Source organism: Metopolophium dirhodum, chromosome 1 (assembly GCF_019925205.1).
Source record: "Metopolophium dirhodum isolate CAU chromosome 1, ASM1992520v1, whole genome shotgun sequence".
NCBI lineage: Eukaryota > Metazoa > Arthropoda > Insecta > Hemiptera > Aphididae > Metopolophium > Metopolophium dirhodum.
Window position 1 is genome coordinate 25433027 of NC_083560.1, and position 26641 is coordinate 25459667.

Genomic DNA, 26641 nt, shown 5'->3' on the forward strand with positions numbered 1-26641 from the left:
CACACACACACACACACACACTCACACATACCCAGGGCAAAGCAAGGGAGGTGAGTGGTGCCTGCGCCACAGTGCAATTCTTGGGAGGGCACAAAATTGAAAAATTTGCATTTTAAAAATTACAACAGTTGATCTTGTATATTTTATTAACAATAAATTCAACATTCTTTTATATTAATTGAAGAAATTGTTGAAAATAATGTGTAATAATTATAATATTTTTATATAAAAGTATTAAACCAATTATAGTTAGGTAATAAATACAATCAGTCTATGTAGTAAGTTCTTACATTTAAGAAATAATTATGATACAGTATTATACGTGTCCGTAGTATTGATGTCTGTATAGTCAACATGAAACTGTAGCTCGGATACTTTCAGTATAACATAATTCATCGCTAATGTTCGGAACTTGTCGCATTAAAAATGCTTGAAATAGGCAATAGTCAATAAAGTTTCCAAAAAAAGCTTTAAATCAAGAAGCTATTTTTTATTTATAGGTAATTATTACGAAAAAATATATATATAATTGAGCTGAGGGGCACCAGCGTATCATGTTTTAAAAGGAGTATTATTTAGGCAATTCACATGACATGAAATTTGTGCTAATACATTACTTGTTTTATAGATCTAATTTCCCAGCACTCATTAAAAATATTTCATGCTCTGATTTTAAACTGATGGGGGGGGGGGGGGGGGGGGGGTGCGCCACGTCGGTTGAGAATCCTCGTTCTAGATTATGCTATTTATAGGAACCACTTTTTCGATTTAAATCCGATGTACCCAAAAGTCAAAACCAATACAATTAATGTAATGAAATATTATTTCATGGGATTTTTAAAAAGAAAATATTATGAATTTTAGGGTCCTTTAAAATTGAAAACTCATACACGTATAACAAAACAAAAATTTAGACATTCCTAAGTATATTGTGTAATTTACCATCGCCCATTGATCTATAACGTTTACTATGAAAAATACGTTGGCTATAAAAAAATAAACGTAGGGATTTGAAATCTTTGTCAAATACTTATATAAATTGCTATACATTAGTATGAAGTCCAAAATGTTTAATCTATATTTGTATTTTACGAGTTTCTTATTTTTTTTTCGATTTATTTCGATACAATATTTTTTGCGATAAAAATAATTATAATATTAAAATTAAATACAAATCTCCTGACGCATTGCTATCGTTAGTTATTACTTATTACTGTTGAACAAAAATTTCAAAAATACATAGACATTATTTTTTTAATTTATAACCACTAGCTTCCACAATCCTTTCAAAATTAAAAACTTTTAATCTTCAATCACTATGACCGTTTAGGTTTTCAAAATTCCTCATAAATTATTCACCCTTTCATATCATCTGCAGTGTTTGATAGTAGAAATATTACAATCATTTTTATGAACTTTCGAAAATCAAATTTTAACAAAATTGTTTGTGTATTTGTATTACCAATACGATATTAATTATGACTGTTGATTTAAAAATGTCAGTATTAAATTTATATAATAGTAATTGTACATAAGAGCGCATTTTGAAGTTTCATCCAGAACTCAAAATTTGGTTTCTACGGCACAGACACACAAACATTACCTTTTATTAATATAGATTATAATACCGCACAACTGAAAAACGATATTTATTATATTATATAGTTATGTATATTATATTAAATATTTACGTCAGACAAAATATATTATAAATTATAATCATCATTATATGTATTAACACAGGTGTAATATTTGAAATAACAGTACAATTGTATAATAAAAATAAACAGTCTTCTCATCCAAAACGGTTGGGTACGATATAATACGATATATTATGTACCTATACGTAGGTAATTTAATCATAAAATACAAAACGTTTGAAAAATAGGTAGTGTATATAAATAAATAAGTAAATAATAATAATAATCATAATAAATTTACTATGAAATTAAACTAAATGGATTATGGCACAACATATAGCTACATATTTTGAGCATACAACATTATTTAATACAATAGGTATATAATATTATGACATGTACGAGACCTACATGTTATACGCGTCTACTAAAAAACACTATAAAATATATTACTAGGTAGGTAGGTACGACTATACAATATATTATATAACTATGCTATTACGACTACGGATAATATTTATATAGTAATATATTATTATGTGTATAATATATGAACCAAAACGAAACAAAACGAGAAAAAATACGTTTGAAACAGTCTTATTTTTGTTACGTTTCGGTGCGAATAGTGAATACGATGTAACTGTGTGTAAATAATAAATATTAATGATAATAATAATAATAATGATATTTTAATGTGTATGGTATAATAATATAATAAATAAAATATAATATAATATGATCCGAAACGAAACAAAACGAGAAAAAATACGTTTGAAACAGTCCTATTTTTGTTACGTTTCGGTGCGAAAAGCGTATACGATATAATTATGTGTAAATAATAAATATTAATGATTAATAATAATAATTTGGATATTTTAATGTGTTAAGTATAATAATATAGTAAAAATAATATATAGTCTATAATTTATGATCCGAAACGAAACTAAACGAGAAAATATACGTTTGATACATTGTTCTTTTTGTTACGTTTCTGTTCGATTAGAGAATACGATATAATTGTTTGTAAATAATAAATATTAATGATAATTATGGTATTTTAATGTGTACGGGGTAATAATATTATAAATAAAATATATAATTATACTCTCTAGGCAGCGGCGTTATCGTTGGCACAGACACATCCAGAGCGAATTTCAAATGTCCCTACAGTGTATTACATATAATAATGCTATGCGTGTTGGGATGGAATTTAGATAGTGGTCGCCGCGGACTCAGGGATTCGAATTTCCGGACGCAAATTTTTATAGTGTTTCTTTTGTGTCATTATTATAATATAGTCTTTCTTCGGGTGGTGGTTGATTTATGCCCAACTAGTGGAACAATACAAGTACGCCCGATAATCGAATTGTTCGCTAAATAGTGTGACCGTGAGGGGGGGGGGGTTGGTTGGACGTTATTGGTGGAAGATATAGGGGGAAGGCGTGGGCGGAAAACGGACGAGGTAAAAACCTCGTAAGAAGACATAGCCCGCGACGGTAGCAAAGTTTTTCCGGATACGCACAGACACGCACAAACACGTGCACACTTAAAAAATAATATTTTATTATACAAATGAAATACGTTCGGGAGATGATTGTTCAACGATCATTGCGTGCGGCGGAGAGTGATGAAAATTCAGCCGACCGATTCACATGGCCAACGGTGTCGGATTCACCGTCACTTTTAGTCCGCCGCTTGCCGACGACGACTTCTTCCGGCCGTCGTCGACCTCGTTTCCGTTTCCGTAGTCATCGCCATCGTTGTTGGCCGACACTGATTCACCGTCTTCGTCCTCGTCGTCGGGCGAAAGATCATTTTCCCTGGAACCACGCAAACGACGCGTTAAAGTAGGTGTGATATAAATTGCTTGACAATATAATATTTTATTATAAAAAGGGGATCACCGCGATTAATGTTCTCTGAAGATCACTGTATAGGAATTCGGCGCAAGTTCTCGGAAGCCACCAAAGTTGTATGTATAATAGAGCCGTGTCAAGCAATTGAGCGCCCCGGGGAAGTTCGCTCCCCTTCTCTACAATTTGAGCTACAGGTAGCATATTAAGCACAAATAAAGACGCCCCCTTTTTTCTACATAACTACGGCGCCTGGGGGAAATTGCCTCCTTTGCCCCCTCTTTAACACGGCTCTGTATATAGTATACATGTTATCAAGATAGGAATCAAAAATGTAATCAAAATTAAAGGAAACCAAACTGAAAATTAATTTTTCATTTAATTCACTGGAAAAAATCCAAATTTCGTCTGCGGGCCAAATAAAGTTCTTCCATGATAATAATGGTCCACGTGTAATATTATAACAACCCCATGCGGAAATATAGAAATTGGTTTTTTTAAATTTTTAAAATTTGTTTTGCGAACTTAATAACCCTCTCCCTGACATGGGGTTTGATCATCATATCAACCCTTTTGGGTATACAACACAAATTATCCACAGATCGCGATTGGTTTCTGTATGTTGTAACAAAAATGTGTTAATAAGTTATTAAATATACAATTAACCAACTGCGTGTAATAACTTCTGTTCTAATATTTTTATTTTCTTTATAACTATTATATTATAATTAATGACTATTAATCATTTTACCATAGTTATAAATATTTATTTTAACAAAAATGATTACTATTAGTTGATAAATTAAACGGGAATTTATCAATTGCAGCGCTTAAAATGACCGTTTCATACAACAATCACGCTCTAAACATTTTAGGGTCTATCGACCAATTGTGCTTTATACATTTTAGGATTAATAGACCAATTTATTGCTTTCAAAATATTTTACACGACCTAAGGAAAACTAATTAATTAGTTATAAATTATAATTATATAATAAATTAATATACAACCGATTAAGTTTTTCGCGAGTATTAATGCACAATATATAAAATATCATAAATAAATAAAGAATTTTTTTCTTCACATTTAACAAGTTACTTTATGTTTGTCAATTATATACAATTTAACGGATACCAGTGTTACATTATAATTAATATTTAAACTTTTTTAAATAATAATAACATGGTAATTTTAAAATTGTTTTCTGGTAATATGCCAAGTATCAAATATTCAAGTGCTTGTAATGTGTGCCACCAACAGACACATTTAATAGTGCGTACCAGCTATATGTAATCTGTGCCAAAATATGAAAAAACAACATGATATTATTTTTAGTGCCACATCAAATTATTAGTTTTGGTGATCTGCCCCACGTCAGGACACGAAATTACATAATATGTACCTAGATATCACACTTTCAATTTCAATCGCCGGAATTCACCTGATAAATTTACACGCAAACTCACATTAGTGAGCGTATAAAATACAAATAGTAGGTAATAATAACGTAACTATCAACAACATAAACGTGAATAATTGGACAATGAACTATAATTTATAATATTCCCGATTTATATTTTAATATTTTTCTTGAAACGCATGTCTACTAAAATTAACTTGATTAATGAATAAAATACATATGAATAAGTTTCAAAAAAAATTATTATCAATTCTTTTAAAGTGGTATAGATTACAATTTTATTTGGTAAAAAAATGTGCAAATTGAATTTTTGTAGCTTTAATATTGCATCCGTTACACGATTCTCTTTAATGACAATTTATGTAGCACAACATATTACCACACTTAGTTTTTAGATTTGGCATCAATTACATTATTTTTTTTTGGTTTTTGGCGCAAATTGTTTACGCACCTTCAGTGCTATACCGCAGAAAGAACAACTCAAATGGCCACTTTATCCATCTCACCACTATAATAGTACTTTTAAGTATTATTATAATTATTAAATATTGTTAAATCTTATATAATATTTCGTATACGATCGCAGTACTTACGAATAGTTATGATTGTTGGTGAACAACGACTTAGGACATTCCTTGAAGTAAGGGTAACATTCTTTACTTTGTTTTCCAATGGTTTCAGCAGTCACGTAGTCGTTCATTAAATCAGCGTACGTCGATTTACTAGCCCTGCAAAATAATTACAGAAATATTGTATTACATGTTATTATTATGTGATTTTTCTGATCATTTTGATTAATAGACATAATATTATCTGCAGCATGAAAACCTAAAAATCGTTTATTTAATTATGGTGTGCATTCCTAAGCTATATTACTCAACTGTTTGGACAGGCAAAAAAATATTATATTATTATACTCTTGGAATCGACTCACACGCGTAAAATGTATCAATGCAAATAGTTATTATTACACTATCAATAACCCAACCTAATATGAGTGAATACTACTGGATACTATCATTACAGATTATAAATATACCGTATAATATACAGTGAAACCTCTAAATACCGGAAACTCAGCTCTGTCGCTAAAATTTGTTCTACTATTCGGAGATGTCCGCTATTGAGAGAGTCAAGATTGTAGAAAGTTTGTAGTTGGTTCTCAAGAAAACACTCTCTATTGGGAACTAGAGAAGGTATTGCTGTACATATCGTATATTGTATATTTTGGCGCTTTTAAATTGCTGACTTTCCTCCGAATATTTGGGTATCAGCTTCCGCAACATTAATTCGGACAGCAATCTTTTCACAGTATTTTAATAAAAGCTATTATTACTCCTCATCTCCATACTTATAATTTTAGTAAAATTACAATCTGAAATTTACATAAAAGTCAATAGTACAAACAAGCCTTATACATTTTAAAAACCCGAAATCAAGAAGAACTTTTAAACAGATGGAAACAATTTGTTCAGCAATATGATAAAAATAATATTACGAGAACTGAATATATAAAAATAAAGTCGCTTTAATGATTACCAGGCTGATATAATAAAATAACTTATAATATTAACGAATTAACCTAACAAAAATAAATTATTTTTCATTATTATTTACTTTATATAAATGAACGTAGCAAATGTAGCAATATTTTTAACATAATTAATACATGTATACTACATAATATTCTATTTGGCATATACGTGGTGATCCGTTTACCGTAAGAAAGCACTAACGTTTTTTAAAATATTTCTTTTATATAACTTTAAATTGTTATCAAACAAAATTCTAAAAAAAAAAATATGAAAATATATATTATAGAATGAAAATTATCGCACGTCGTTGCATTATTTTTATATATACCTATTATGTTTATATATTATATTATTATTTACGTGAAATGAAATAAAATCAAATCACTAAAATGATATTCGATACATTACAATTCCCGCGACCGACTTGCATTACCGTATTGCCGTGACAGCCACGGCTGTGAGTAAAAACTTATTTTTTTAGTTCAAAAAACACGACTGTCTGACTGGTTTTAGAGCAAAAAACCTCTTACAAAAGTTGAAGAGAAGAGTTGAATCTGTTGACGTACAGGACTAGATTTTTAATATTTTAATTTATTATACCAATTATCCACAAATCAAAAAAGTGAAAACAAAAAACAAAAAATGCAAAACGATTTTATGGATTTTGAAAATGAATTATCGAAAATCAAGTCCTCTAATTTTATATAAAATATCTATAACAACCCCTTCAAAAACATTTAAACAAAATTTTGTTGACGAAAAGTCAGCCTATGATATTACTATATATATTTAATGATATTATTATGAATAAAGTAATTTATATATAACCTATTTGCATGGAACCTTGTTTTAAATTTTCAATCCTTAACTATAAAAGTTGAACATTTTTTAAATTTTTAACTACAAAGTAATTATGAAATTTTAAATTTGACAAATTTTTCAAAATTCGGACTTTAAATAAGTACTTGGGTATAAAAAAAAATTGCGCCTTTGTATTCTTAATATTTTTCAACTGCTATTATAACAATTTAGGTATCAGGAGCCTTGCATTAAATTTTCAAGCTTTTTTACCCAACAAATACAATTTCATTGATATTTATAGTCTATAAAAAAAACAATTTATATAATTGAAAACTGACAATGTCCGTTAAAAGTTCAAAAAGAGCCAAAATATTTTTTTAAATTTTATAGTATATGGAAAATAAAAATATAACATTCAGTAAAATGTTCATACAGTTCTTCGTTTTTGAATAACAACAAAATAATAAAACCACTACATGAGAAATCGAGGGAAAATCCAATATTGTAAGAATATAAACTTCAAACCCCCATAAAAATGTATTTTAATTTGTTTGTAGACATTTTACTTATGAATAATCTTGTATTACATTTTCAAATCTTAAATTTAAAAAGAAAATATTTTGTGAATTCTCAACTCAAAACAATTTATTAATTTTCGTGATTTTTTCGTATTTTGTCAAGGTTTGAACTTTAAATGCTAATAAAAAAAACTGTAACTAAGGATTTTTAATATTTTTCAAATGTCATCGTAACAATATAGTAGGAGCCTTGTATTTAATTTTCAAGCTTTTCAACAATTAAAGTTTTATTAGCATTCATAGAAAAAAATACTAATACAATTGGAAACTGAAAATGTTCCTAAATAGTTCAAAACAAATCAAAATATTTTTAAAATTTTATCGTGTATAGAAAATGTAAATATAAACAACCGGCGAAAATTGCATGTGTATACGTTCATTTGTTTTAGAGTTACACCAAAAACCAAAATCGATTTTATCGAACACCGATTTTACGTAAAAATTTAAGTTTTCTCGGCGCTTTTGAAAACTATTGAGAAATTTGACCTCCCGAATACACCAACTAGATTCGCTTTCCCATCGAACAAGATACTGTTGAAGAAAATTGAAGCAGTTTTACTTGCCCTAAACCGTGATGACAGACAGGGCCGGATTGGTATGTATCGGCCCATCAAGATTTTCACTTCTATAAGCAGCCCATTTACATATTCAGTGGTTCAAAATTACGTCTATAATTATTACGAGCTTATAGGTGGCCAATCATATTTTAAACATGAATTTATTTTCACTCACACTCACACGACCGGCCCAAACTTTAAGTGGCCCACCGAGATTTTCCGGCCCTGATGACAGACACAAAAAAATTAAAAAAAAACACTTCATTGTAAAATCAGTACATTCATCGCTCCGCTCAGAATCAAAATTTGAAAACTGAAAATGTCCGCGAACAGCTCATATCTCATATCATAGTGAAATTTTCATGTATCTACAGTTATTCGTTTTTGAATTGCAACAAAATATGTAAATCGCTACATGAGAAATCGAGTGAATATCCAATGTTGTAAAATTATGAACTTCAAACACTCATAAAAATTTAATTTGACTTTCTTGTACACATTTTATTTTTAATAAATGTAAACAAACTTATGAGGAATCTTGAATTACATTTTCAAACCTTAGATTTAAATAAATACAATTTATGAATTTCTAACTCCAAATGATTTGCATATTTTCGTCATTTTTACGTATTTTGTCATCTCTCCGCTCAGAAGCTAATATTAAAAAAAAATTAATAACACTAAATTAATTTTTACTTCTTGTTAACATTAATTAATTTATATAGGTATGTAATTTGATGTCCAAAATATTTTGACTCACTTTGAGTCATTTTTAAATATGTCTATAAAAAATTGTTCACTAGTTTAAAAAACTTGAAAATGTAATATAAGGTTCTCGTGAGTTGTTGTTAGCTTAAATTAAAAATAAAAATTTAGCGTAAGTCCACAATCATTTTTTATGAGCATCCAAAGTTAGATTTTTGACAACATTTGTAAAAAATACGAACATTTGCAAATTATTTTGATTTGGAATTTCATAAAAATTGTTCTTTTTATATCTAAGATTTTAAAATTAAATACAAAATTTATCAAAAAAAAAAATGTTTACTGGATATAAAATTAGATTTTTATGAGCGTCGGAAGTTCAAATTTTTACAACATTGGATATAATAATATGCACTCGATTTCTTATGGAGCTTCTTATTTTTGTTTAATTGAAAAACAATGGATAATATATTTATGAATTACTTTATTATTGTCTACATAATAACTATTAATAGTGATAGTTGATAACATTTTCAAAATATTTTGACTTGTTTTGAGTTTTTTATGGACGTCTTAAATTTATGAGTTTTTTTTTTCTATTAGTGTCAATAAAATGTTATTCGTTGGGTCAAAAAGCTTAAAAATGTAATACAAGGCTCTTCGTAAATTGTTACAATATTAGTTTAAAATATTAAAATACACAGGCAATATTTTTTTATAAGCATTTAAAGTTTAAATTTTGATAAAATTTTCAATTTATTAAGAATTAAGAATTAAGAAATTAAAACAAGATTCCACGTAAGTATTTAAAATGTTTATTGATATGTTAATGTTATCATTGAATAAAATAAACGATAATATTTATTATAATCAATGGTATTATGGTAATTCATTCGAAAATATTGGTAATTATAAAAATAAATACATAATAGCACTGATTAATTAATATAATCAATGATAATAGGTATGTCTATATTGATATTTTTTCAAACTAAATGTAAATCGTAAGTTATTGTACGTAAAATATTGTTAAGAGGACGTTATACCCGCATGTATTGTCTCCGTCTTACAAATGCGTAACATAGAACATTTTACGCTCAGCAGAACACGTGTAGCTCCGTTAGTATAAAAATTAGAGCGAATTGACCTCTTATAAAATCTAAAGGTAAGATAGTATTATATTTTAATTATATTTTAATTTTAATGCGAGTTATGAGTATTTTAAAATTGTAATTTTTTTATACATTTTAAAATACTCATAACTTGCTTTAAAATTAAAATATACTAAAAAGCCCATAAGGTTGCCTAGATAATAATCTTACCTTTAGATTTTACAAGAAGTCAATTCACTCTAATTTTTAAATTAACAGAGCTACACGTATTTTGCTGATCGTAAAATTTGCTATGTTACGCACTTGTAAGACGGAGACAACACATGCGGGTATAACGTCCTCTTAACTCGAATACTTAAAATGTTTGTACAACAATTAAAGGTACGGTATAAACTAAATTTTCTAGTCTACATAATATTGTTAATTGTTATATACAAATAGGTATACTATTGGGCAGACAGTGGCTTTAATTAAATAATGGTTAGTGTATAAGAGCGCTGAGCAAATATTTAAAATATTATGGCGGCAATAAATTTACGTGTATAAATTTTATTTCGAAGGGATACGTCACGGCCGAACGTTCATAAGATAATAACATAATACGTCTGAGTACTACTAGCCACAGGGAGTTTTCGAGATCGATATTAAGACGAAAATAAACTGTTTCTTAAACTTATAGGTGTCTTCTTATTATTTCGACAGCACCCAACGCAATAGGTGTACCTATCTGTTAACAAAAACCGTCCTTTTTTTATTCCAATCAATTATACTGTTCAGATATTTTGTCATTGATAATACGTGTCAAAAATATATTAATAAAATATACCATATTACTTAGTGATTTACAATAGTATAAGAAAAACTGCAGGCCACCGTACATTTAAATCTACTATTTAAATCGATTTTTATAATATATTTTAATACGCCTAGATGGTTTTTAATAAATTATAGTCATTTATTTTGGTCGACACTGACATGGGTGTGCCGTGGACCGATTTTAACATATTATCTAACTAAGCGTACAACAAGATTAGACAAATCAAGTATGGTTAGTTAAAATCGGTGTTTCCGAATTGCGGACAAAGTGACAAAAACCATGTGAGTTGCGGACGAAATCTAAAAAGGTAACATACGAATTGCGGACACAAATATAAGATAAGAAATTTCCTATTATTATTTTTGATATAGCGATCGTGGACGTTGGGAAATTATTGTTTGATATACAGGCTGTTTCAAAAACATGTTTACCACAAGATCTATAAAAACTATGACGATAATTAATAATGACGATAATCTATAAATATTTTATAAGCAATTTTTTCCACAAAATTAAAACAATAAATAATTCAACAACATTTTAAAAATAACGATTGCTCTTTTGCAAGACACAAATATTTCTAACCCCACCTAGCAATTTTTTTGGTAGCTTGTCCTAAGTCCTGAAAAAGTGGTGAAGGGAAATATTTGTGTCCACAACTAACGTGGTTTTTATTAAAAAAAAGCTCTGTACGCAATTAGTATTATGACAACGAAACTCGTGTCCGCAATTGTTATGTTATAATTACTGACCTAAATAATTCGTCCGCAACTAGTATGTGTCCGTTAAAATGTATCTTATACTTACATTCCTAACTCAAAAACGTTTTCAAATTAAATATTCCATCGGACAAACAAACGGTATTTTATATGTTTTATTTTTTAAATATTAACACTTTGTGAGAACTTATATGACATAATATCGTATAAAAGTATAGCTAGAACGTAATAAAAAAGACACATTTTTATATTATGATTTCGTAGTTTTGTTTCTGGTCTGGAGATTGTATTTGCAAACGGAAAATCACACGAAATAAGAATTATATTATTTTCATTATTATTATCATTTTATTATTATTTTTATTACACATATTTTTTTATTCTACATACCTAGTAAATCTTGTGGTTAGTTAGTATTTACATTTTAAAATCTTTTTTTCCGTGTAATTTTTAAACACAATTTTTTTTCTTCCAATTTTAGGTTGTCTTATACTTATAGCCTAATGTTCTATAGTTAGTCTTAGTTTTTTTGGCCATGTCGCCAGGTGTGCACTTAAGAGACCATAACTCCGGAACCACTTATTGCACAGCGTAAAAATTTCACAGAAACCATTTACATATCAATCTTAATATGCCCTGAAATTTTCATCAAAAACGGTTTGGTAGATCTTGAGTTATAAAATGTATTCATAATGTACATTTATTTTTATATATATAGATATATTATAAATCAAATTAAACATTTTACAGCATTTTTAAATGATCATAAAAAAAACTTGAAATACCTAGACGCTTCAAATATTAGTTGCCTTTTAACAGTTTGTAAATCTATTATCGAGTATGGTACCTCCTACTGAAGAATTCATATTTTATTATCTAAAAGTGGTTTGACTGAACAAGATGAATATTATTTATTATTAAATTATAATTATTTTAATAGTTTTAATTTAATTAATTAGTATTAATATTAATTTTTAGTAAAAAAGTAATATTAAGCATGTAAGATAGCATTATATTACTTTATTTATTAACACATATACAATTATTATGGCTCTTTGAGTTATAAAGTCGACCAAATTTTTTGCATTTACACCGATTGTTACATAATAATACAATAATATTGACGGACTACGCGACGTCGTGACAATATAATTATTTGATAATCAGGAAAAATTATCTAGATTATAGTGTTTGTGCAAATGCGCAATATACTATGTGATCACTTTGTCGTTGAAATTACAGATCGGTTCGTATTATCGGCAAACGTCATCGCGTATATTGCGTACAATTAGATAGGCATCTTGTAACGCGTAAGTCGTAGTATTAAACAAATAAAATGTATAAGAATAGTTTTGTAGTGTTATTGTTACGTATAATACCATTCGACATAAATGTGTGCACTGATTAATTCACTTTGCCCACTTGAATCCGGGCGGCGTACACATTGCCAAGGAAATCTCGTACAATGCCCAGCCAATGTATGAAAAAATTGAGCATTAAAATGATCATTTTTACATTGCCCAACATTTTCGGGCATTGTGCACAGTACAATGAATCACATAACAATGCCCGAATTCCTACTTTGCCCGTAACTTATATATATATATATCATCGTAGAGCTCTGTACGGTCCGTTTTCTTATAGACCTGACCGGACTGATCATTTTTAACAGAGTCCAGGACTGGACCGGACCGATAAAATAAAAATGAAGCCAGACCAGACCGGACTGATATATTTTAACAAAGACCAGGACCGGACCGGACCAGGCCGATAAAATAAAAATGAAGCCAGACCGAGTATTATTGTATTATGATAATGATTCTTATTTTTCAACGTACCAGATATAAATTATATTATTAAATCAACGTTCACTATAGACCGGACAATTTACCTATACCTTTATTAATATAAATTTGAAGGCGGAATGGACTGGACCATTTTTTTAAGGATCGAACCGGACCGAACCATTTTTTTTTAGGTAAAGTGCCCGAACCGGACCGAACCACATTAAATTATAATACACAAAGACCGAAAAAGACCGGACCATGGTCCTGTCCGGACTGGTCTAGACTAGACTGTGCAGAGCTCTACAGGGATGGCAAACCTGTTGCAAGAGATATGTGCGCTTCGTTTTTTAATGTTGGGTAAAAAAATTGTATAATGCTTTCTTTATTATTTCTTAAAAATAAAGTTCCAAATTATTAACTAGTTTTTCATAACAGAGGAATAATAAGCGTTAATGGATGCAGCTAACATTGCTCTTGTACTTCATTTAAGAGGATGCCAGCTCACTATTTGTTTTCTTTCTCCAGCAACTACGCAGAGTCATTTATTCTATGTTTTTAAGTAATCTTAGAATAAAATTTCCCATTACAAAAAATATAGAGGATAATATATTTGAGGAAATGACATATCGATTTTATATTTTATTGTTATTTGACTTTGTATTTGACTTTAAAAAAAAAAAAAAATAAAAAAATGGTGTAAATTTAAATTACGTTTAAATTGTTTTGAGACAATATATTTTAGACAAATCGATATGTTATTTCCTCAAAAATATTATTTTCTATCTTTTTTGTAATGACTGATTTTACTCTAAGATTACTTAAAAACATAGAAAAAATAATTCTGCGTTAATATTATTCTATATACCTCCCTAGAGTATGGTTCTAGTCTTCCCATGTATACATTTCTCAAACTAAAATAATTTTACCCCCGATTGTCCACTCTTAAATACCGTAAAATATAGTTATATATATTACATTCATCATTCATAGGGATATCACTATTCAAACAAACTATGATAATCATTATTGTGCTAATAAAAAATAATTAATAACTAATGAGTAATGAATAGGTATTATGATTTATGAATATAATTCGTCGCATTGATGTCTTCATACGGGCGACTAATGTTACCTATATTAATATTTATAAGTAACTTGTAAAGACAATATATTAGTTTTTATCTTTCAACATAAATACAAATTATTTATAAATATATCTTATTTTTTTCTGATAATATTTTTTATACTCTGTGAACTTGTAATAATTATTGTAAACTGAAATTTCGTAATAAACAAAATTTTTTCTGGATAGTAGGAATATTCAAAATTAACTTCATTGGGAAAATAAAGAAAAATAAGAGTTGGTTTTAAGTTTATGTAGAGGCAAATGAGTTAAATTAAAGTTAAGTTAATTAAAATGCTGAACTAGTAAGTTAAGTTAATATGTTAAAATTGACTTCACTTTTAACTTAACTTCTAACTTATTAACTCATTAATGCCCAGCCCTGATGTACTCTTTGTTCTCGCGCTATTTACGCATATGAGTGATATATTTCGTCGTCAAGACTCGCGGATTAAATCGTATAGTTTTGTATTTATATCCCAGACAGCAAATGTTTGACTAAAAATATTATTATAACATTAGAATAATATTATTTGTGAATATAATATCATTATAATATTACAAATGTCACTGTGCATAAGTATATACACATCGTGATATCGTATTCGATTTCGTTAGCGATCGTATATCAACTCGTATTTAAAGGACTTACGTAAAGAATAGTTGAATAAATTCGCCGAGGAAACCAAATGTGTGTATGGACTTGTGCCCGTGAACTTCGCATATGGCTCGGAGCAGACACGCTTTTCCGTTCATTCCGAAGTTCGTCAACAGGTCCTCGACGACGGTGAACATCAGAGCTCTGCAAAGATAATAATTTACTATATTAATTTATTGTATTGCACATCATAACACGCAATATTGTAAGAGGAGTAGTATTTTTAAAAATAATGTTCTGAATCTAACGTCAACGATGACATGATGTTAATACGGACACACACACACACACACACACACACATACTTATGTGTATGTGATACTGTGTCATAATAATAATAATAATTATCGTATACGGTCTGACGTATTATTATTATGTTATTATTATTATTTATTTCCGACGAAATGCTGAGGGCCGGTAAGGTCGGTAATGTACGATTGCACGCATTTCATAATACGATTATCCATTTTCATTGGTCAACAGTCGGCGGTAAACGGGTCTTCTTGTTTTACTTTTAAAACAATTAATTGTTGCAATAGGCTCACGAAACCTGTTGCTCGCGGTGCCCTTGAACTTGGACCGAACAGGTTACTCCGCGTAACCCCTGTCTGCGGCGGTTTCTGGTCGGAATATTAATACGGCAATTATTCGTTATAACAGATGCGATCTATAAAATATTATATATATACATATAGGTACAATAATAATATTTATACATGCATGTGATGCGTTTAATATCGGTCAAATGAAACGTAAGACGTATACCTATTTAGCCGCGTAACATATACGATCGTAAAAAAGCGGACGAGGCGTAGGTATGTATGAGTAATATTACCTACTGTAAGTATATATTTATGATATAATATCAGTACTTAACGAAAAAATGACGTTTCATTAAGCGTATCATATTATTATGTAATGTAATATTATAATATAATGCTAAGTATTTAAGTGCCTGCGCGTGTCCATTATAATAATATATACGATGCGTATATAGGCGTAGTCGTGCTTAGAATTCATTCACAGCTGATGTGGCCGACAAAAATGTTCCTACCTATATCGATCTATAAGAGTTTACGATAAGTTGTCTAGCTCCCTGAAATGTAAATCCAAAAGAAAGATACTAGTCGACGTTATATATTTTACTATTTTTACTAGAGTGCTATTTATTTTTTTGAAATTGTTCAAAAATCTGCGAGAAGCTGATTTCGCAGGTATTATGGCCATGGTCATATCAGTAAACACGCCCATATGTACATACGGTGAAATGAGTTTTCACACGATATGGGTGTGTAGGGTGTACTTACATTGGTTTGCAACTGGTATTGCTGATATAACTGAGATCCTCGTGGAAAACTATTTTGGCTTTTGCGAAAATTGCTTTTCTAACGATTGACATAAAAATAGAAAACACATATTTTTCGAATTTCGCAATGTTGGGAAGGAACGCGTTCCTTTTATAGAAACGAGGCTTGGAACTCGTTATATTTAAAATATTGGAACAGGGAACGGGAAAGAGTTCCTATTTTTAAGGAACTTGAACGAACGTTTCCGTTCCTCAAATTATGAAAAAAAATGAAAGTTATTTTTAATAATAATATTTTTTTGAATATATTTAGTGTTGGTAATTTGGTATCACTTTTCGTCAGTCACTAGTAAATATTAAATTACCACATAGTTCGATATACCGTGATTCCAACAAGGTATAATATGATTATAAAAACAATGGTTTTATGACTGTGATATAAACGATATTACTGTGATTATGGTTTAAAAATTAAAATGATATTTAAGTACAAACAATATTATATTATAAATCATAATCATACGTCTAGTTGACAACTTACAGTTAATGTCGTCTTGATGAAAGTCTGTCGTTAAAAGTTGAACGTTTTAATTTAAATTACCAAACCATTGACAACCGTTCAGATCATAAAAAAAAATTGTAAAGGGACGGGAACGCATTCCTTTTTCGCAACACGAACAAAGAACGGGAACGAGTTCCTTTTTTACAACAGGAACGAGGAACGGAGACAAGTTTCTTTTTAAAAGAAACTTTCCCACACTGGAATTTCATATATACCTACTCTGTAAAGGTAAATACCACGAGAAAGCTCTGCGTGTCGCAACAACAATATCGTACGGCTAAATGTATAGATATTGCGAAAGTGAAGTAGGGAAAAGTGGACTGATCATCTCAAGTAGACATAATAACGATTCAAATCAGTTTTAAACAGTATTATCACATAACTAGATCGATCAGTGTGATGAAATAAAAAATTGGATGTTTTGGCTAAAATGACTGTTTAATATAATATTATAAATTATAGTATTTCGTCAGGAATGGTTTTTCCCGACCAGCCCGCATCGTGCCATAAAAAACTTAATTTCAAAAAAATCTTAATGTGAAGGTTCTTACAAACTGCACGTTATATTTATTTATTTTTTATGATTTTCGTATAATAATATCGTTTGTTGAAATCATTCTGGTGAACAGATTTATGCGTAGTCTGATCAAGAGTTACATGATAATATACAATATTGCTAAAATAATACATATTATTTATTCGTAATTCGTCGACAACGATCTGTTCACATTTGATATCGCTCGTATCCAATGATTATATTATCATAAGATATGGTTTGAGAAACATTATTAAAATCGTAATAATTTATGAATTACGGACGTGCGATTAAAACGGGAACATATTTTGTCAACTTATTTTGATCATAATTATAGATATAGTATTGAGTCCTGTGTGCTCCTGAATTATTCAAAGGCTATATTTAGGTACATATTATGTTAGGCATTTTACAGCTTACCTTTCACCTCCTTGGAAGTACGAGTGTATCGGTTTGGGTAAAGTTGGAACGGATCTAGTCGATCTCCGGCCGCGCATAAGTTGAGACACATAGTCGACGAGTGCCGACCCCGTCTGTCTGCCCATGCTCCTGGCCAATATTTGCGGGAAGGCGCCGAACGGATTCTGATTGTCGGTCAACCCCAAGGTATTGAAGTCGACTAAAATATAAGAAACATTTAAAAAACAAAACATGTGAGCACAGATATTTTTCAAATACGTTCATCATAATTCATAATTTCGTTAATCTTATTTTCATTAATTTTAATCAGGTTCTCTCGCCGTGTCCCCACCTATAAGAAATTTTAATATTTGTCATTTATTTGATTGTACACGACAGGGTGATAGAAAATATATTATTTACATTTTTATAGATCGTAAATGTCATCACTCTGAATATTATATTATCACGATTGTTCCGGTTTAAGAATTTTTTAGTATGACGGTATATTATACCAATTATTATTTTGTTGTTAACTGAGCATGTTATGTACATATAACTAAGGCTGGGTAATTTAATGAATTTTATAACTCAGTTAAGTTAAAAGTTAGTGCATATTAACTTAAATACAAATATAAATACTTAAAATTATTCTGAATATTTTAAAAATACCATTGTGTATGAAAAATATTACAATAATTAACAATAATATGTGTATGTGATGGTAAGTTGTCATATGGTTCTTACAATTCACCAGTTGTTAAACGCATTCGTATTCACTAAGAAATAATATTAATGAGGATTTGTCATGAGTATTATTTGTTAGGTAATTATTATAAGTTATTATTAATTTGTTTAGCTCTTAGTCAAACGGAATAATTAAATGGAATAAACTATTGACAAAACATATATTCGGAATTTAAATTTTAGTTTTTAAAACTACTGTCGATAAAAAAATATTTGATTAGTTAAAAATTGCAAATGCTTTTGTTTTATAGTTGAATCTATTTTTAAGTCTTACCAAACCTTGATAATATTCTAAATATTCTAATTTAAACATATAGTTTTGGTGTATAGCAAATGCAAATATAAATGTTCACTGAAAATTTCATGTATCTACGGTCATTTGTTTTAGAGTTACGTCAAAAAAGTCCAAGGCTGGGAAAGTCAATGATTTTTTTAACTCAGTTAAATTAAGTTAATATGCACCAATAACAAAAAGTTAAAAGTTAATAATTTAACTTTGGGTTAACTCAGTTAAGTTAAAAGTTAATACACACTTTTTGTTAACTAGTTTAAAAAAATTTAATTTGTTTGTACAACGTTAGCGTACTTTATTTTTTTTCAACCCAAAACTAAATTATAGACTATAGTGTTTATACTTTATACAGTATTTCCATATAAGTTAGATTCGAATGATATACATTTTTAACTTATAGCAATTCATGGTAAATATTTTTTGACATGAAAACAAAATAGACTAAAATAGTTAAATATAATAAAATTAAAAACAAAATTTATTTACTTTATTTACTTCTTAAAATGAAAAAATAATTCGTTAATTTCACTTTAATCAAAAAAGAAATTTAGTAAGTTAACAGTTAAACTAATGAAAAGCCAAAAGTAACTATAGTTAATGCCCAGCCTTGCCTATAATTATGTTTTTATGTTAACAATGTGATAGCGTGAGATGCACGTGTCTCTGAAAGTCTGAAATATATTATGTCATTGTAAGCAAACATTGTTGTTATTGAAAGTAAAACGGCATTATTCGAACGCACTAGTAATTATTATTAATGAAATTGAATTTCTTACATTACCAACACCTAAAACTGCAGTTGCAGATGTCTTGACCTATCTGTGCAGTTGTAGGCTTAGTCAGTACCGTACGCATGCTTTTAGTTCACTTAGGGCTTTATAATTTACATTATTTTTTCTAAACAGTTTTTATATAACAAATTATAGTTAGTCTCAGATTTAGTCTACTTTTACAGTGTTTAACCTGGTTATCTATAGAGCCTCCTCAGTTCGTAATAAACGTGGTAATAACCGATGGACGATGATATACCATTGATCATGGCAGACATTAGAAATGTTCAGCCAAAAAAAAAACTGAAACTATGATTACCTATCGAAGTCTTTGTCATATTCAACAATTTATTTTATATTTATTAAAAATGACCAACAATTGATCTGCGTGTATAAAAATGGTGGTAAATTAGATTTTTTTGTAGAAAAAAAAATTTCAAGGGGAGGGGTCAGAACCCTAGAACCCTACCCCTGCGTACTCCACTGGGCTTAGTGTTATTAAGTGTGTACATTTAGGCGACGAAAACGCGATAAAAGTACAAAATACAATATTGACCTACAAAATACAGCACATGATGTGCACGACTAAAATGTGCGTACAAATATTTTATTAGTCTTCTGATGTAGGCACCTACCTATGTCCTATTTACTGTTGTGCCTATGTTATGGTCTCACCGGGCCGCCGAATCGAGCAGCCGAAAAGTCAAGTAACCTATACATTTACATGGTAGTCATTATTGTACCCGTTTAATTGCCATTACTTTTGTAGGTGATGATAAATCGATACCGTATAAAATATAAGCCCAATGTAAACATTCTCTATAAACTGGTTTCAGATTCTTGTCGTTTGCCTAAGCTGCACGTATAAATTGTAAGCTCGGTTCGGCTTAATAATTGGGCGGAGACGTCATATCGTGTGAATATCGGGAACCCATCATCAGTCGTGTGGTATAACTATAATTACAGGAGTGTTAACGTGATATAGGTATATCATATTATATTATATATGAGAGCGGAGGACAGTACTGAATCTAACAAGACTTTTATTTTCTTTCTATTTATTTTTTTCAGTGGAGTGGTTTTTTTTTTTTTGAATAATTCATAATATTTTAAGTATAAAGTGATGCATACTATAATATATTGGTAGACGGTTAGAAAGACACCTGCGACTAATCAAAATAAATAATCTGATGGTTTGAGTGCATATTATTAAGAACCACAGGACCGTTCGACTGACTAACGTTGAAGCGAGTTCATAATATTAATATTATGTATATTATTTAAAAAATTCATTTCAAATATTATTATAATTATATTTTTATGACATTAGATCGATCTCGTGCTTTGTGAATAATTAAACACCGGGATTTAAAATTGCACGTGCTAAGTTTTTTTTAGTAGTTGTAATTGTCGGATTAAATAATTATAATATGTTACTTATTTCGATGCGTTCGACTTTATTATGAAAACACGCAACATTCACAGTAGGTATTACGTGCATTTATCTGTAGACTGTTTTTTAGTACGCCATATTATAATATTGTACATATTCGTTTCATTAGGAATAAATAATAATAATAAAAAATAATGTTAGGTTATGCAAATGGATTACACCGCCAACTATTTGTATCTGTACCATCAGTAATTAGTAGGTATATACAGCTAACGACTATTTAATATGCCTACTCAATCGGACAGAAGTGATGAGTTCCTTTTTTATTCTGCCGACCAATCGACTTATTTATATAATATATTATGTAGCTAGTTATGTATAACACCAACTCGTGATAGTCTTTGCGAAGACAACTGTAAAGAAATTCCAGAAAACAAATGAATGATGATGGAATCAAAGAATAAAATAACTGCCCATATAGAGAAAACGTTCGAAAAATAATCTGGAAAAATGTTCTTTTTCCGTACGCAAAAATTGTAAATTTCTACATACCATCACATTGTTTATGAATTTCTAAATTATTTTATTTATAATTGGACATTGTGCCTACTATAAACATGACTAACGATTTTTTTTTAATTGTATCTGATGATTTATAATAATTTATAATATGCTCCTTACGACTAGTAATATATAGTAATAATGTGCCAAAACGATGTACCACCCATGTCTTATATGCGCTGCTAAGTACGAATAATAATAATACATTAATACGCAGGTACACAGAGCACTGGCGTTTGTAGTTTGCACCAAAAATGGAAAAAATAATTTTCTTTAAAATTTTGATTTGTTTTCGTAAGTTGACATACCTAAAGTAAAATCAAGTATTTCATTAACATTTAAATTAAGTCAAGTTCTTATAACTAACTGTTTATGAGTATTATAAAATATAAAAATAGTATTGGAATAAAATGTATTAGCATTGCATTTTCCAATCTTGTACAACTATTGATATGTTTATCACCCATCGTCGTCTACTTGATTATGTCGAAACCACAATTATTGTTTAACGGTTGTGCAAATTACCATTTTTGCCAAATAAAAATGAAACAAATTACTATTTTAGCATGTAAGAAATGGTGCATAATAAATTTATCGTTTTAACTCTGTGTGGGAGCGGCGTAAATTAAATTGGTCCCATTAATTATAATAATATGATGTTGTCGTATTCGTTGTTCCCATTGCGCGGTATTGGCATTAAAGGTCTGATCACATTTTCACAATAATTTATAATTTAAAATATTATTCTAAACGCATCATGCTGTGTTCATAGGTGGACTTTTGCAGTGTGCAGTATACAAATTATAAGGATACCGTCTATAGGGTTTTATACTTTTCAGTTCAACGATTTAATTTTATAGTAATAATGAGGTGATGTCGTCGTTGCTACTGAGTACCAGACGTCTTAAAGTCGGAATTTCAACTTAAATCACGAGAGGGGACTAATAAATAAGTTATATATCAATGGATAAAAATCTGAATATTGAACAACAAGGTGATGCTGCAGATGTTTGACGTCTATCGGGAAAATTGGTATAAAATGTCGGACAACAATAATTAATAACTTAAAATATTATTCGGACCACATTATTGTGTTTATAATATGTGGACTCAGTAACGGGTATTAATTTAATAGGTATACACATTAAGGACACCGCCAATCGGGTTTTCAGTTCAACGATTTAATTGTATAGTAATAATTAGCTACGGATTACCAGACGTCTCAAAGTCAGAATTTTGACTTAAGTCATAAGGGGACGGATAAACCAAATAACTAATATATTATTAATGAATACAAATAGTCACACTGAATCATGAATGGCAATCTGACGCTCATGTTGGATAGTAACTCGTCTATCGGGAAAATTGGTATAAAATGTCGGACCACAATAATTAATAACTTCTGATATTATTCGGACCACATAATATTATTGTGTTTATATGTAGATTAGGAACGGGTAGTAATTTAGTAAATATACAAGCTGAGCACACCGCCAATTGGGGTTTCAGTTCAATGACTCGTCGTTGCTGCTGATTACCAGACGTCTTAAAGTTGGAAGATTTTGACTTCAGTCATGGGGGGACGGATAAAGACAAATAACTAATATATTGACAATGTATACAAATCGTCACACTTACTTGTGAACGGCAAGCTGATGCTCATGTTGGACATGAACCCCTCTGGCGGGTACCTGACGAAAGGCATGGATAGAGATGGCGTTATCGTTAGTTTGGTGCCGGGTGGCAAGGCCAGGCGGCCATCCGAGGTGATCCACAGCAGACGTTTCTGCCGCGAGTGAGGCTTGTCCTTCTCTTCGCGCATGTCATTCTTGTCGTCTGCGCCGGTAACGCAGTTCTCAAACCACAACCACAGTAACAACGTGGTCCACAGAGACGATCTCCTAAAGTATATCATTCCTGAAATGAAAACAAAAACAATATGTAGGTATACTGCAGATGAAAATAATATATATATATATATATTTGAGATGGATAAAATAAAATATATAAGACTGACAGAATTTATTATTGTTTCTGATACCGTAATATAGTGAGGTATATACACAATTTATAATAATATACCATTCCACTATTTACATCTCGCAATTACAGTGTAGCTGATTATTATTGGTTCACATAGTTTATATTAACTTACAATATTTTGTTATACATAAATAAAAAAAAATAAAAAAAGGGAAATCTTCTCCTACACACGTAAACGAAATGGTGGCATGTAATACTACTAATATTGATTTTTTCAATTGTACAAATATAATTGAATGGTAAGTGTTCAAATCAAGTTTAACATAAAAAAGGTGGATAAGTGGATTTCACTCTGCTGTACAGTAGGCCACAAGTGGGTCGCTGTAATGGAATGTATTAAATTTGAATAAAATGATATAATATCATTGTATAAGAAAAACGATTCTGAGCAAAAACGATCAGTCAGCCTATGATATTACCAAGTATATTTGATGATATTATTTTGAACAAAGTAAGTTATATATGAACTATTTACGTGGAACCTTGTTTTAAAATTTCAATCCTTAACTATAAGTGTTGAACATATGATAGGTGAGGATGTAAAATTCAACAAGGTTTCACAAGAACAAATATACTGTTATAATAAAAGTTTAAAATTTTATAAATTTTTAACTACAAAATAATTATTAAACTTTAAATTTGATAAATTTTGGCAAAGTTTGAACTTTAAATGCTTATAAAAAAAAATTCTGCCTATGTATTTTTAATATTTTTCAACTGCTATTGTAAAGATATATCAGAAGCTATGCATTTTTTACGCTTTTTTACCCAACAAATAAAATTTATTTGATATTTATGGAAAAAAAAACTATATTATGTTTGATGAGTATTAATGTGAATAAAGTAATTTATATATTTACCTTTTTACGTGAAACCTTGTTTTAAATTTTAAATTCTTATCTATTAAAGTTGAACGTTTTATAATTAATTTTTAACTACAAAATAAATATTAAATTTTAAGTTTGATACATTTTGTCAAATTCGAACTTGAAATGCTTAAAAAAAAAATTTAATTTGACTTTCTAGTAGACATTTTTTTTTGTATAAAGGTAGACAAACTTATGAAAAATCTTGAATTATATTTTCAAATATTAGATTTAAAAAGAAAACTTTTATGAATTTCTACCTTATAATAATTTTTGTCATTTTTACGTATTTTGTCAATATTTGAACTTTAAATGCTTATAAAAAAAAATATTGCGCCTATGTATTTTTAATATTTTGAACTGCTATTGTAACAATACATCAGGAGCTTTGCATTAAATTTTTACGCTTTTTTACCCAACAAATAAAATTTAATTGATATTTATGGAAAAAAAACTAAAAAAATTGAAAATTGACAATGTCCGTAAACAGCTCAAAAAAGTCAAAATATTTGGAAAATTGTATGGTGCATAGAAAATGCTAATATAAACATTCAGTGACATTTTCAAGTATTTACAGTCATTCGTTTTTGAATTATATAAAAATAAGAAAATTGTTAAGTTAAAACAATAACAATTTTAACAGAATAAGTTAATAAGTTAAAAACAAAAACAATAAACTAGTTAAGTTAAAAAGTTAAAAAAAAACACATGCCCACCTTTGAATATTGTTCCGATAAATGTCTATCTCCTCTGCATAACGATAATCATGGTGCAGATACGTGCACAGTATATTTAACATATTATATATCCCTAAAAAAGTAATGCTAAGGACAATCGGATGATTTTGAATAACTCTGTGCACATTGTTCGAGTTAGGATTAAGTGTGTGATAATGTGATATTATGCTATAATTTACAAATTTACTGTAACTTGCACTGCGATTCGTATACATATTGTTTCGAATATCGTGACAACGTAGACTTTTAAAAGTTAAGATTAGATTCGGACGAGTTCGTATAATGTTTAGTTCGGCAGTTACTTATTACAGTATTATTTACTGAGCATAGGTGATAGGTGCATACGTACTGTATTGGTAATGTAATAGCTTATCGTTCTGTTAGGTATTGACACGGTTGAGAGTGGTATCCGTCTTGACGTGCCGTGGTATCGACCGCAGGTGTTGGGGGTGATTCGAGAATGTGAGCGGAGGTGATCGAGGAGGTGACGCAACACGATTAAAATAAAGACAGGTAAACAATATACACGCGAGGTGTCACTGAATTGGTCTCACTGTGAATGGTTATGGACTCGGAAACGAGCGCAATATATAATATTACAAAATAAATTAGTACGGCTCGCACGATGTCGTGGTCGTACTTACAATAAAACAAAAAAAAAAGAATAAATTTCGAAAAATAAAAATATTCGGATCGTCGACGGATGTGCGAACGGACGTCGTACTGCTGTCGGAGGCGGAGGCGCACTGCGGTGTTCGCGTATTGGTGTTCGGAAGAAGACAGCTAGCCGTCCCCTCCGTACCGGTTGTCTGCGGTGCGCCGTTCCAGTGCGCGTCCGCCGTCATCGGTCGGCGCGCTGGTGTCGCCTAGTCCAGAGGCGCTCTCATGAATTTCGGATGACGGGTATATGAAAATACCAGAAATGTCAATTAGCTACAACTTCAAAATAAAATATCTGACGCCGAATCGAATACTTCCCCGTCGTTTTCAGCTTGCTCAACTATACATATTATTTCTACGTTGAAACAAAAATAAATTTAAAAAAAAAGAGTTGTTCAGTATAAAATCAGAAGAGTTTCAATCGCCCGGTTAATATATTGGGTTTTACGAATGCGTAGGACACC

The 26641-nt window shown here is 29.7% G+C and overlaps 1 protein-coding gene across 1 annotated transcript; it reads right to left on the minus strand.

Annotated features, from left to right (window-relative positions):
* Positions 1 to 1795: 1795 nt before the first annotated feature.
* Positions 1796 to 26251, minus strand: LOC132935678 (uncharacterized). Its single transcript, XM_061002288.1, has 6 exons — positions 25867 to 26251; positions 23510 to 23788; positions 18130 to 18328; positions 15301 to 15450; positions 5508 to 5642; positions 1796 to 3460 (listed from the first exon to the last, which is right to left on the minus strand). The coding sequence occupies exons 2-6, from the start codon at positions 23784 to 23786 to the stop codon at positions 3289 to 3291; spliced, it is 933 nt and encodes a 310-aa protein (XP_060858271.1). The 5' UTR covers positions 23787 to 23788; positions 25867 to 26251; the 3' UTR covers positions 1796 to 3288.
* Between the last annotated feature and the right edge of the window lie 390 nt (positions 26252 to 26641).